A 13,396-nucleotide genomic window follows, 5' to 3' on the forward strand; every position below is an offset into this window, starting at 1 on the left:
GAAAAAAAATCATGAAAATTGGTAAAAAAATAACAAAGTTATGAGGAAAGAAAAAATAACTATCATCATAAAAATGAATAAATAATAAATAAATATATACAAAAAATTAGACCCTACAAAAAATTGCAGGCAAAATGCAAACAATGCTGAAATGCAACAAAATTAAATTGAAAAATTCATAAAATTGAACAAATAACAAGAGGTAAATAAATATTTACAAAATATTACATAAAAGAAATGCATGTGTTGTTGAGTCTGGTTAGGTAGGTACTATTGGGTAGGTAAAGGACAAAGTTTAACAACTGGCCTTTTGAAAATACCATGTTTGGTTTTCACCTCTGCCACCCTAATGACACCGTCGCTACCAGGAAATATCTTGGTGACTTTACCTAGAAGCCATTGCAAAGGCGAAATGAAAGAATCCTGTTTTATTAAAACAACAGTACCTACAGAGATAGCCAAATATGGTCTATTACTTGGAAAAATTAATAAAATCTCTCTCAATTACAGAAAATCTTTCAGATAAGGTTCATAATCATAAGTGTCTACAGATTAAAATTAAAACATGTAGAAAATCCTCCAAGTTTGTATGTACAGCATATCAAATATCTAAATAGGAAAAAACATTTATCTATAGTCATCTCAAGTAATAAAAATAAATGTACATAAATAAACAATTTACATTCCTATGTCTTAAACTGTATCATTACAATAATTCTGTAGATATTTACAGGTCTAGTTTGATTGGTTTCTTTACATTACGTCCCACTCTTGTAATGTTAGCTTTGATAGGACTAGGTTGTTTCGAATCAACCTTTACAATCTGTCCAACCTGTTCTAGACTAGGCTGCCTATAATCAGTCTGTTTAATACGATGAGCGTTACGAAGAGTTACATCAACTTCTGATGTCCCATTATTTGTCATATCAGACTCATCTGTACCTACATCTTCGGATACACAATAATCACCATTAGAGCTGATCTCTAATGGATAGACCCTTTGAATAGGTCTAGTCAAAATACCTGATCTAGTCTTTAACTTGACTACACGTACATGATTATCATTACCCCGTACCAAAGCTACTATTCTGGCGATTGGCCAATCTGTACGTTTGACATTATCGTCCCCTATTAAAACTATATCTCCTACCTTAATACAGTGTTCTGGTTTACGTGAATGCTTGAGCTTCAACTGACCCAAATACTCAGCAGTGAACCGTTCACGCAATTGTCTTCTGAGGTCCTGGCGATGTTTGAATTGCACCCTCAAGTCAGCATTCTCAATCAAGTCAAGCTCCGGCACTCCGGAGTCCTCCAGTTCGTGCAGAAACATGGCTGGTGTGAGGACAGACAAGTCCTGCGGGTCCTCAGATAAGTATGTCAAAGGTCGGTTGTTGATCACCGACTCCACCTCCTTCAACAGAGTCAACATTGTCTCGTACGTGACAAGAGAATGGCCCAACACTCGCTTGAGTAATCCCTTGACGATTCCTACAATCCTCTCGAAGAAACCTCCCCACCATGGTGCTGATGGCGGATTGAATTTCCATTGAATTCTCCTTGCTCCACTGAACTGCATGACTGCCGTCCAATCTAACTTCTCACAGGCAGTATCAAACCCCTTGAAATTTGTACCCTGGTCCGAGTACATCACTCGGCACCGCCCATGGTGACTGACAAATCTTCTTAGCGCTTGGAGAAAGCTATCAGTCGATAGTGACGTAACTAATTCTAAGTGTACAGCTCGGTACACTGCACAGGTAAATAGGCACACCCATACTTTGGATGTTCCGGTCTCGGTCTTGATGTACAGTGGTCCGGCAAGATCACATCCGGAAACTTCGAACACTTTAGCGTAAGAAAGCTATCGGTCGATAGTGACGTAACTAATTCTAAGTGTACAGCTCGGTACACTGCACAGGTGAATAGACACACCCATACTTTGGATGTTCCGCTCTCGGTCTTGATGTACAGTGGTCCGGCAAGATCACATCCGGAAACTTCGAACACTTTAGCGTTCCGTACTCGGTCTTCCGGCAACGGTGTAGGATGAACTGCTAATTTCCTTGCGTTATACCTCTTGCAAGTGACGCAAGTTCTCAAGACGCTACGTACAACACGTCGTCCTCCAACAATCCAATAGCGGAGAAAGCTATCAGTCGATAGTGACGTAACTAATTCTAAGTGTACAGCTCGATACACTGCACAGGTAAATAGACACACCCATACTTTGGATGTTCCGGTCTCGGTCTTGATGTACAGTGGTCCGGCAAGATCACATCCGGAAACTTCGAACACTTTAGCGTTCCGTACTCGGTAGTCTTGATGTACAGTGGTCCGGCAAGATCACATCCGGAAACTTCGAACACTTTAGCGTTCCGTACTCGGTCTTCCGGCAACGGTGTAGGATGAACTGCTAATTTCTTTGCGTTATACCTCTTGCAAGTGACGCAAGTTCTCAAGACGCTACGTACAACACGTCGTCCTCCAACAATCCAATAGCGTTGTCGCAACATTGCTAGTAGGGTTTGAAGTCCCGCATGACAATTCTGAGTGTGGGTTGTCATTATCAGTTTACGTGTGAGCTCGTGTTCACCCAACAAAACGATAGGGTAACAAAAGTCCTTAGTGTCCGCTAGGTTCGACACTTTTGTCTTGATACGTGTAATACCATCTGAATCAATAAATCTCACCAGTGACGATACTTTGTCTTCATTTAGACTCTCTCGTTGGGCGAGAACTAAAAGTCGCTTTTCCGCCTCTTGATACTCTTCGGCCGTCAGCTCACCGCGCCGACGCTCCACATTGTCTTTCTTAGACAGAGAGTTAAACTTAAATCTTAACATCCACGCCACGTTATACCTCTTGCAAGTGACGCAAGTTCTCAAGACGCTACGTACGACACGTCGTCCTCCAACAATCCAATAGCGTTGTCGCAACATTGCTAATAGGGTTTGAAGTCCCGCATGACAATTCTGAGTGTGGGTTGTCATTATCAGTTTACGTGTGAGCTCGTGTTCACCCAACAAAACGATAGGGTAACAAAAGTCCTTAGTGTCCGCTAGGTTCGACACCTTTGTCTTGATACGTGTAATACCATCTGAATCAATAAATCTCACCAGTGACGATACTTTGTCTTCATTCAGACTCTCTCGTTGGGCGAGAACTAAAAGTCGCTTTTCCGCCTCTTGGTACTCTTCGGCCGTCAGCTCACCGCGCCGACGCTCCACATTGTCTTTCTTAGACAGAGAGTTAAACTTAAATCTTAACATCCACGCCACCATTCTTACTGTTTTGGTGTACGATGATAGATTGTACCATTCACTTGACTCAGAGAGGCCATTACATCGGAAGCGAGACTGATAAATCTCTCTGCCTGTTCTAGGCTACTCACACTGGACAAACAATTATCCACATAAAAACTGTCGCGTAATGTAACGAGCAGTTCTGGATCGTGAGTTGAATTTCCCTCTTCACATCGAGAAATCAAAGTGTCTATGTGAAGTCTGATGCACGCTTCTAATAGAAACGGACTTGGAGTCGCGCCGAAAACGACTCTACAGTGTCTGAGTACTTGTAATTCGCCATCTTCAGTACGCCACAAAAAACGTAAGAAGTCTCTGTCTCTAGGCGTTATGCTAATCTGTAAGAAGGCCTTAGCGATATCCCCTGATATTCCGAATTTCTCTTGTCGAAATTTCGCTAGTGCGGCGGGAATCTTTTCTAACAGATTTGGTCCTGATTCTAAGCATTCATTCAATGACGCTTTCTTACCATCCTTAGCTGAGCAATCGAATACGGGGCGTACAGGTGTGGTCGAGTTCGGTTTCACGACGTGATGATGGGGAACGTAATGAGCCGAGTTGTCTCGCTCGTCCGGTGGAACCAATTCGATGATCCCAGACTCCTTCCATCCGTCCAGCACCTTCCCGTACTCCTTCTCGTACCCCTCCCGTTTCAGTCTCCGCACTGTCGACTCTAGACGTTTCAGCGACAGGTTGTAGTTATCTGAAATAGGGGGATGGTTTTTAATAAAAGGCAAATGTACCTCAAATCTACCGTCTGAGTTGGTAGTCACAGTACTCATGAAATGCTCAAGAGTTGCTTGCTCTAGCTCTAGTTTACCAGTTTTCTCTAGAGGGTCTCTTATACCGAGTACATCTAACGTCCACAGATCGGTAATGTTCACGTCTTTAACCAACAGGTCATGAACAATCATAGATGATAATTTCTCACCAATACCACCCGGTACTCTACCAGACAGTGTCCAGCCTAGCTTTGTTTGCAAGGCGACTAGTCCTGATGATGTTTGTTTGGTACGGCCAGTCCATAGTTTTGCCGCGACGTCTGCGCCAATCAGTACGCTGATGTCTTCCTGACATGAGCGACTGTCAGAAATGAAGATGTTATCATCTTGTAACTCCTTCATCCATGGGCCGTCTGGAACTACTGGAATGTTTCCACAAATCTGGTCTTGGCCTAAAACATCAAAATTACATCTGTAAGATCCGTCTAGGTTAGATAGGTGTATTTTATACACATCGTGATCTACAGGTTTGGTTGTACTTCCTCCAAATAGTACGTGTACAATACACTCTTTCTTGTGTGATACTAATTTCAAATCACTTACTGTACTGTTCAGCACATATGACCTCTGTGAACCGGTGTCAATTATGACACGTACCCTTTTGATACTGTCATTCTCACTGTGTATGTTCACAACTAACGTATACATTAATACATTGCATAGTTTTGTAGATGAAGCCAAATCCTCCACCGTAGTGGTACTGATACCAGATGGACTTTCCTGGGACGGGGCCTCTTTACCCTCACATAGGATCTCATAGTGTGCCCTTCCACAAGTCCCACACTTGGGTCTCTTCCTACAATAGCTACTACGGTGTCCTGGTGTCAGACACGAGTAACAAGCACCCTTCTTATTGCACAGATCCTTGCGCTGGCTCAAAATCATGCCTAGTCCCTTTCTACAGTCTTTGCTGCTGTGACCCTGTTTCTCACAAAATATGCATGTAGTAATATCTCTTGGGGGTTTCTTACCCTTATTATTACTTGTTACCTTCCCTGATCCATTCATCAAATCTGATGAGGTGTAGGTAGCGTTCTCTGGTGTGATGAAGCTTGAATTGGCTAGCTCTAGCTTCTGCGTGCTCCTCTACTCTCTCCTCTCAGGAACTCCATCAAGTCCGCCAAGCATTCCTTTGACTCGGACTTGTGGTTCGAGCGCTCCCACAGCTGAAGTAGGTCGGGGGGTAAACCTGAGGAAATAAGTGGAAGGAGGATAGACGCACAATTTTCAGATGTGACATCTAGTGTCTCAAGATTTCTCATGTGGCTTTGAATCTTGTCGTACAAAGTGGCAAGTGGTAAATTTTGCCTGCTAGCATTTTGTATCACTAATTTCAGTAGTTCTCTGATAAAGAACTCTGTTAGAAGATCTTTCCTACCAAAGCGTTCTTCTAACGCATGTACTACCTTTGGGTACATGTCTCCCGTAGCAGGGTAGCTCTCCACAAGCTTTGCTGCGGGTGTCCCTGGTACCATGACCATCCTCAGATAGCCTAGTTTGTCAACATTGGCCATTTCCTGGTCAGAATGTATCCTTTCAAATTGTGACCAGAATGGTAGAAAATCACCAATAGTACCATCGTACTCTTTTAGTTTTAATGATGGTAGCTTGTATTTATGCTTAGCACTAGAGGTTGTACTTACAGTTTCACTATCACAAACCCTGTCTTTCCTCTGAATAGCTGTGGTTACTACCGAGGTCGCCTCAAAATACAGACTGGCGTAGTGATCAACCCGTTCTTGCTCTGCATCAATCTCCTTGTCTTTGGCCTTCTTGTCCAACAACTGTTCCATCACCTCATGGTCCTTGGTGGATAGCTCCTCATACCTCAGTTTGAGAAGTTCTAGCTGCCCTATGATGGCATCCTGGTTCAATGGTTCCTCAGCAGCCAGGTCTTTGATCCTCTTACAGGCCTTGTCTACTGACCTGCGAAGTGCTGATCTATTTGTCTTACTCATGTTGTCTGGGGTTTTCCATACATCCGAATCTTGTCCTGAGTTGTCCAAAAGTGCACACTGTCTTTTCCATACATCCGAATGTCCTGAGTTGTCCAAAAGTGCGCACACTGTCCACCCTGACGCTCACCACAGTCGGCGTCACACGCTTGTGTGTCTAGAAGAAGTCCTGGGGTTTTCCATACATCCGAATGTTATCCTGAGTTGTCCAAAAGTGCGCACACTGTCCACCCTGACGCTCACCACAGTCGGCGTCACACGCTTGTGTGTCTAGAAGAAGTCCTTGTCGACGGTCGCCAAATGTTTCCAAACCGGAGTTCGGATTGCCTCGTGCAGTAGGTAGAGGGTGGATATAATGGAAAACATGTTTCCAAACCGGAGTTCGGATTGCCTCGTGCAGTAGGTAGAGGGTGGATATAATGGAAAACACAGGATTGAAAAGTATTTACAACAGAAAATTCACTTTATTGTATGGAAAATCAACATGTCAAATTTCCTTTTTTTCTTCCAGAAAAAATCTCGACTTGGAAAATTCAAAAACGTTCTAACATTCTGGCGAGTTTATAAAAAGCTCGCTTCCCATAGGTGAAAAGCGCATTTCAAATGATCAAATCCGAAAATACGCTCAAAGTTTCAAAGCGGCAAAATTCAAAATTTCAAAGTTCTGATTTCTTAAACTAAAAAGATCCCTATCATCTAGAATTTAACAAAGTTACAAAGTTTTACGCAACAGCAATACTTTCTCATTACCTTGTATAGGTTCCCTATACGTAAGGGTAATAGAAAGTAAAAATCTGGTGTGAACATCACACAACTTTCCTTATCCTATTGAATGATGCTTATTTGAGTGTTCTTTTACCCTAACTTTTACAATATCTCTAACCATTGTGTTGACAGATTTCAACCGTTTTTTGGCAGTTTTCAGCTATAGCAACAAAACGGTTCAAGTGTATTGTTTATGATTTATGATAGAATCAAAAATTTTCAGAGTTTTGATGCTCTATTGTTTAAAAAAGGGTAAATTTCTGAAACCTGTTCCCTTTTAATTACATAAGAGGTACTTCTTTTCTATTCATTGGAATAGCAAAGTCATTTCAATTGCATTCATAGATAAAAAAAAAAAATCAATTTTTTTTCATACTTTATATAATTCCTTATCACACTGGGAGTATTTTAAGATAGGAAATTTTTGGTCGAAAATTGACCGCCGTAGGCGGTCGATTTTGGACTTGGAAATTTTTTTAAAAAAAAAAAAGTTCAATTTTTGGACACTTTTTAATGATCCCTCATTACACGGGGAGTATTTTAAGAGAATCTCGTCCTTGTGTCCTCGTCTACTTCTGCGTTCCACGCGAGGTTCTGACGCCAAGTTTCCTGTACTAATAATTTTGGTATTAGCGCCACACTACTAACAATTCCAATTGGGTCGAATAGACGATGAGCTGCACTAAGTAGAACTCTTTTAGTGACAACTTCAGTCTTCATAGTTTTCAATTTTTGGACACTTTTTAATGATTCCTCATTACATGGGGAGTATTTTAAGATAGGAAATTTTCGACCAAAAATCCTTTTAGTGATAACTTCAGTCTTCATAGCCATCAATCTATCAATATTGATACTAAGTGTGTCGTGCTCTTTATTCCATAAGAGTCCTAATACGTTGGCTATTTTGTTATCTTCATCTCCCGTCTTCTCCCACCCCCTAAGGTCAAAACCCTTCGAGGCCATTACATCGGAAGCGAGACTGATAAATCTCTCTGCCTGTTCTAGGCTACTCACACTGGACAAACAATTATCCACATAAAAACTGTCGCGTAAGGTAACGAGCAGTTCTGGATCGTGAGTTGAATTTCCCTCTTCACATCGAGAAATCAAAGTGTCTATGTGAAGTCTGATGCACGCTTCTAATAGAAACGGACTTGGAGTCGCGCCGAAAACGACTCTACAGTGTCTGAGTACTTGTAATTCGCCATCTTCAGTACGCCACAAAAAACGTAAGAAGTCTCTGTCTCTAGGCGTTATGCTAATCTGTAAGAAGGCCTTAGCGATATCCCCTGATATTCCGAATTTCTCTTGTCGAAATTTCGCTAGTGCGGCGGGAATCTTTTCTAACAGATTTGGTCCTGATTCTAAGCATTCATTCAATGACGCTTTCTTACCATCCTTAGCTGAGCAATCGAATACGGGGCGTACAGGTGTGGTCGAGTTCGGTTTCACGACGTGATGATGGGGAACGTAATGAGCCGAGTTGTCTCGCTCATCCGGTGGAACCAATTCGATGATCCCAGACTCCTTCCATCCGTCCAGCACCTTCCCGTACTCCTTCTCGTACCCCTCCCGTTTCAGTCTCCGCACTGTCGACTCTAGACGTTTCAGCGACAGGTTGTAGTTATCTGAAATAGGGGGATGGTTTTTAATAAAAGGCAAATGTACCTCAAATCTACCGTCTGAGTTGGTAGTCACAGTACTCATGAAATGTTCAAGAAGCTTGCTTGCTCTAGCTCTAGTTTACTAGTTTTCTCTAGAGGGTCTCTTATACTTACCAAGCACATCTAACGTCCACAATCGTAATGTTCAAGTCTTTAATCCAACATGTTCATGTATGACTCTAACCGAAGACAGGTCGGTTGAGACATTGCATTAGATGAAACAATTTCCTGACCTAATATTTTTCAACCTTGCCTAGGTGACGTGTCTAACCGAGACAGTGTCCAGGCTAGCGTTGTTTGCAATGGCCGACGAGCCTTGATGATTGGTTGTTTGGGTACGGGCCAGTCCTAGTTTCGCCCGCTGAGCGTCCTCGTCTCATCCAGTACGGCATGTATGCTGCTCACTTGACATGATGGAGTGTCCCAGAACATGAAGGATGGTCGTATCATCTTGGAAACTCCTTGCATCCATGGGCCGTCTGGGTACTGGAATGTTTGTCGCCAAATCTGGATGCTTTGGCCTAGAACACAATCATCAAATTACATCTGTAAGATCCGTCATTAGGTTAGATTAGGTTAGATTGGTGTATATTTACAATTCATGACTTACAGTTTGGTGTACTTCCTCCAAATAGTACGTGTTACAATACACTCTCTTTTTGGCGTGATACTAATTTCAAATCACTTACTGTACTGTTCAGCACATATGACCTCTGTGAACCGGTGTCAATTATGACACGTACCCTTTTGATACTGTCATTCTCACTGTGTATGTTCACAACTAACGTATACATTAATACATTGCATAGTTTTGTAGATGAAGCCAAATCCTCCACCGTAGTGGTACTGATACCAGATGGACTTTCCTGGGACGGGGCCTCTTTACCCTCACATAGGATCTCATAGTGTGCCCTTCCACAAGTCCCACACTTGGGTCTCTTCCTACAATGGCTACTACGGTGTCCTGGTGTCAGACACGAGTAACAAGCACCCTTCTTATTGCACAAATCCTTGCGCTGGCTCAAAATCATGCCTAGTCCCTTTCTGCAGTCTTTGCTGCTGTGACCCTGTTTCTCACAAAATATGCATGTAGTAATATCTCTTGGGGGTTTCTTACCCTTATTATTACTTGTTACCTTCCCTGATCCATTCATCAAATCAGATGAGGTGTAGGTAGCGTTCTCCGGTGTGATGAAGCTTGAATTGGCTAGCTCTAGCTTCTGCGTGCTCTCTACTTCTCCTCTCAGGAACTCCATCAAATCCGCCAAGCATTCCTTTGACTCGGACTTGTGGTTCGAGCGCTCCCACAGCTGAAGTAGGTCGGGGGGTAAACCTGAGGAAATAAGTGACAGTCTTTGCTGCTGTGACCCTGTTTCTCACAAAATATGCATGTAGTAATATCTCTTGGGGGTTTCTTACCCTTATTATTACTTGTTACCTTCCCTGATCCATTCATCAAATCAGATGAGGTGTAGGTAGCGTTCTCCGGTGTGATGAAGCTTGAATTGGCTAGCTCTAGCTTCTGCGTGCTCTCTACTTCTCCTCTCAGGAGGTAGGTTTACTTACTAACTAACTTAGCAGGTCGCTCAAGTTTCGTTGGTAGAAATCGTTGGTAATTTCGGTAATTTCTATACATTATTTTTACTTTTTCAGTTTTTCAGGCCGTGGTTATGAACAGGGCTGAGATATGCCATTCTGAGATGTTCTTGGCAAGTGGAAAATGATGTGGTAACTTAACACAGAGCCTTCATGAGGGTGTGTTTATGAACAGGGCTGAGATGAGCTCGGACGACGTGAGATAGCTGTCCCGGCGGCAATTTTTAAAATTCATTTTAAACATAGTATATCTGTTTTTATTTTCTTTTTAACAGTTTACAATTAACAAGAAAAGATTTTAGTAACTTATTGTCCTCATGAGAATGAGTGGGCCTTGTTACATCCAGAGATATATCTGTATTTTTATGCACATTTGTAAATTGAACCCTGAAACTTTGAGGCACTGGCATAATGCAGGTACTATGCTTAGGCTGTGATACTCTCTTGGCTACAATGGCTAAAAAGTTAAAAAATATTAACACCCAACAGAAAAACAGGTTAGTAAAAAATATTAACACCCAACATAACAGAAAAACAGGTTACTCTCTTTGTTATCTTGAACCCCGATACCCTATGGAAATGTCTAGATAATAATATATACGTCCTCTTTAAAATAAAATTACCATTCGATCTACTAAGTAAATGCCTAAATCGATTTTTCAATTCACCTAAATTATCAAGGGATTCCATGTAAATACAAGGGAATAGACCATAGGGGAAGAAGAAGCAAGGGATTCCATGTAAATACAAGGGAATAGACCATAGGGGAAGAAGAAGATCACATCAGTTGAGAGTAGTCAGTACATAGTTACCTACCTAATGATTATTTTTTACTTTTTTTTTTTTTTTTGAAGAGATTTGATAGTAGGAACTGTAACTGCAGATGAGACATCGCGAAATGGAAGAGAGAAGGAAGACAGGATAAGAGAAAGCCAGCCGGACAAACCTTATAATTATATACACGTATTTTAGGATAAAGTCTGCCCCGGGCGGGAATCGAACCGGCGACCTAGCGCTTAGAAGGCAGGCGCGTCAACCCAAAGCTAACTATCTAGCTGAATTCCGTCGCTTCGCTCCGGAATCCCGCTAGTTCATCCCGAGGCATGGCCAAACTTGTGGAAAAGGCACCCTATTAAAACTATATCTCCTACCTTAATACAGTGTTCTGGTTTGGTGTACGATGATAGATTGTACCATTCACTTGAATCAGACTGGTTCAGCATTGAAGATACAACCGTCTTTCTCTTCTCCTGGTTGATTTCATCTTCATCGAATTTCGCCTCAGACGTGGGCCAATATTCGGGCGATTCTCTAAGCCACGACGGTCCCTCCCACCATCTAAGTTGTAAGTATTTCTTCACACTACTGCCTCTTGACGGTAGGTCGGCTGGGTTCATACTTCCCGGTACATGACGCCACTCAGCATCTTGAGTTAGGGATTTGATTTCCCTGATTCGGTTCATGACGTAAACGTCCCATGGCTCGTTTCGTTTCAACCACGCAATCACGGTTGACGCGTCTGTCCAGAAGTAAGCCTCCGCCTCGGTCAGCTTGTAGTCTTGAGTGACGGACTGGTATAAACGTGCTCCAATTGATGCTGCTAAAAGTTCCAATCTAGGAATCGTAATGTCCTTACCACCTTTCTTAGACACAGGCGCGACCTTGGCTTTGGATGCCAGAAGTCTGAGCGTCACTCCTTCAGAGTCCTTTGTCCTCAAGTAGATACAAGCCGCGTAAGAAGTTTTACAGGCATCTGTAAAAACATGAACTTGGTTCTCCGCGTTGTCACAATCTTGGTCACGAATCCATCGGGGAATGCACACGTTAGTGAGTAGAGGAATTTCGTTCAGCCATTGATCGAATCTCGTCTTTGTGTCCTCGTCTACTTCTGCGTTCCACGCGAGGTTCTGACGCCAAGTTTCCTGTACTAATAATTTCGGTATTAGTGCTACACTACTAACAATCCCAATTGGGTCGAATAGACGATGAGCTGCACTAAGTAGAACTCTTTTAGTGACGTTTAAGTCACTTACTTAAGAACATTCCTCTCTCTCTTTTTTTTTTTTTTTTTTTTTTGTTGCTTATATGATCATTGATAATTATTCATGGCTACATGGTTCCAACATGGATGTACATCTTTCGCTACACTTGTTAATAAAATAAAATAAAAAATAAATTTATTGTTTTCGTAAAAATATTAGCAAAATAATAACGGAACCTTTTAACACGAATTAAAAACAATAAAACTCACAAAAAAAAAAAAAAAAAACAATAAAATTTTAGTATCAAGTAAATAAATTCGTTACTTGGTGTTGTATTTGATTTAAATGATAACTAAATTTATTTCTAAGATTCAAAGATTCCAATTATATATAATATATTATGGACTAATTTTAATCTTGATATAAGACTAATTTATCCATTATTGGATTCCAATTATTTCAAAAATATCGTTAAATTATTATTAAGATTCTTCTAATTGTGCAAACAGTACTCAACAAAATTGCAAACTATCAGCTATACTGATGATATGCTCTAGATATAGCACTTCTTTAAGTTTGATCGATCTACATACGTGATCCATTAGACAGTAGCTTAACCAATTCGGTGGCTCTCGCTCTGTTGAGCCGTGTATGGGGAAGGGGTAGTAGTGCAGCACCTTCGCTTTAAGGTCGCCTACTTGCTAGTCCGGTTTGGAGCTTTCGAAGTGCGCGCGCTTTACATAACTTAGGTGGTACTGCGGGTCATAAGTATCGAGTTGATTCTACCCATCTTCAGCAGTAACTTCACATTACGAATCTTAGTCCGGTTTAGAATCTTTTCTAGGGGCGGCGTAATCTTTAAAGCTGTTCTCTTTAAGCCTTATAGTCCCCTATAGCGATTCCGGAAGATGTCTAATCGTATGAGCGGAAATGCAAACGCAGACTTCTACCCTGAATGTTCATATTCTGTGACATCCTCAGCAAAAGCGCGCTGAGGTTCAGGCAAAGATAATCTTCGCACGTAGTCTTGAAAGTGTATCTGTGAAACTAAAGAGCTACACTTCTCCCTTTAAGTGAGTGCTTAGGTCTTGACGAGCCAATGTAATGCGCTGTCAAAAGATACACCTATTAACAAACAGGTCACACTCATCGGATCTTGTCCGTCTTCTCTAAATAGTCAGAGCGAAGGCTACATTACCCGGAGCTTCCCAAAACTGGAATCCCCACCCTCTTCTGCCCTCTACTTCTTATTCTTTTATCGGTTGCATAATCCTGAGAATACCTTATTTCTCGTGCTGTGTGACTCATAGTTATAACTATCTAACTACCGATACTTCTGACTTCAAC

General features: G+C 41.7%; 2 protein-coding genes and 2 long non-coding RNA genes across 7 annotated transcripts in view; 2 read left to right on the top strand and 2 right to left on the bottom strand.

The window, feature by feature from the left end:
• Nucleotides 1-497: 497 nt before the first annotated feature.
• LOC103520770 overlaps nt 498-13,396 on the bottom strand; it is a 20,966-nt gene continuing 8,067 nt past the window's right edge. Inside the window, exons 2-4 of the mRNA XM_008485871.2 lie at nt 2,953-3,318; nt 2,328-2,526; nt 498-1,807 (exon numbers count right to left, since the gene is read on the bottom strand). Coding sequence (XP_008484093.2) covers nt 728-1,807; nt 2,328-2,526; nt 2,953-3,318 — 1,645 coding nt within the window. The 3' untranslated portion in view covers nt 498-727. The remainder of the gene's footprint in view (nt 1,808-2,327; nt 2,527-2,952; nt 3,319-13,396) is intronic.
• On the bottom strand, nt 4,929-6,401 carry LOC108253876. Of its 4 annotated transcripts, none has more exons than XM_026831757.1 (2): nt 6,247-6,401; nt 4,929-6,085 (listed from the first exon to the last, which is right to left on the bottom strand). In XM_026831757.1, the coding sequence occupies exon 2, from the start codon at nt 6,043-6,045 to the stop codon at nt 5,155-5,157; it is 891 nt and encodes a 296-aa protein (XP_026687558.1). In that variant the 5' UTR covers nt 6,046-6,085; nt 6,247-6,401; the 3' UTR covers nt 4,929-5,154. The 4 variants fall into 4 exon arrangements, with proteins under 4 accessions (XP_026687558.1, XP_026687557.1, XP_026687556.1 ...); XM_026831756.1 differs by having other exon boundaries at nt 4,929-6,080; nt 6,242-6,401; XM_026831755.1 differs by having other exon boundaries at nt 4,929-6,055; nt 6,217-6,401.
• Nucleotides 6,268-6,521, top strand: LOC113472140. Its single transcript, XR_003394581.1, has 2 exons — nt 6,268-6,381; nt 6,446-6,521. It is a non-coding gene; the product is annotated as an uncharacterized LOC113472140 (long non-coding RNA).
• Nucleotides 10,318-10,647, top strand: LOC113472141. The gene is made up of 2 exons (XR_003394582.1): nt 10,318-10,564; nt 10,606-10,647. It is a non-coding gene; the product is annotated as an uncharacterized LOC113472141 (long non-coding RNA).

The sequence above is a fragment of the Diaphorina citri genome, unplaced genomic scaffold (genome assembly GCF_000475195.1).
Source record: "Diaphorina citri unplaced genomic scaffold, Diaci psyllid genome assembly version 1.1 scaffold4046, whole genome shotgun sequence".
NCBI lineage: Eukaryota > Metazoa > Arthropoda > Insecta > Hemiptera > Psyllidae > Diaphorina > Diaphorina citri.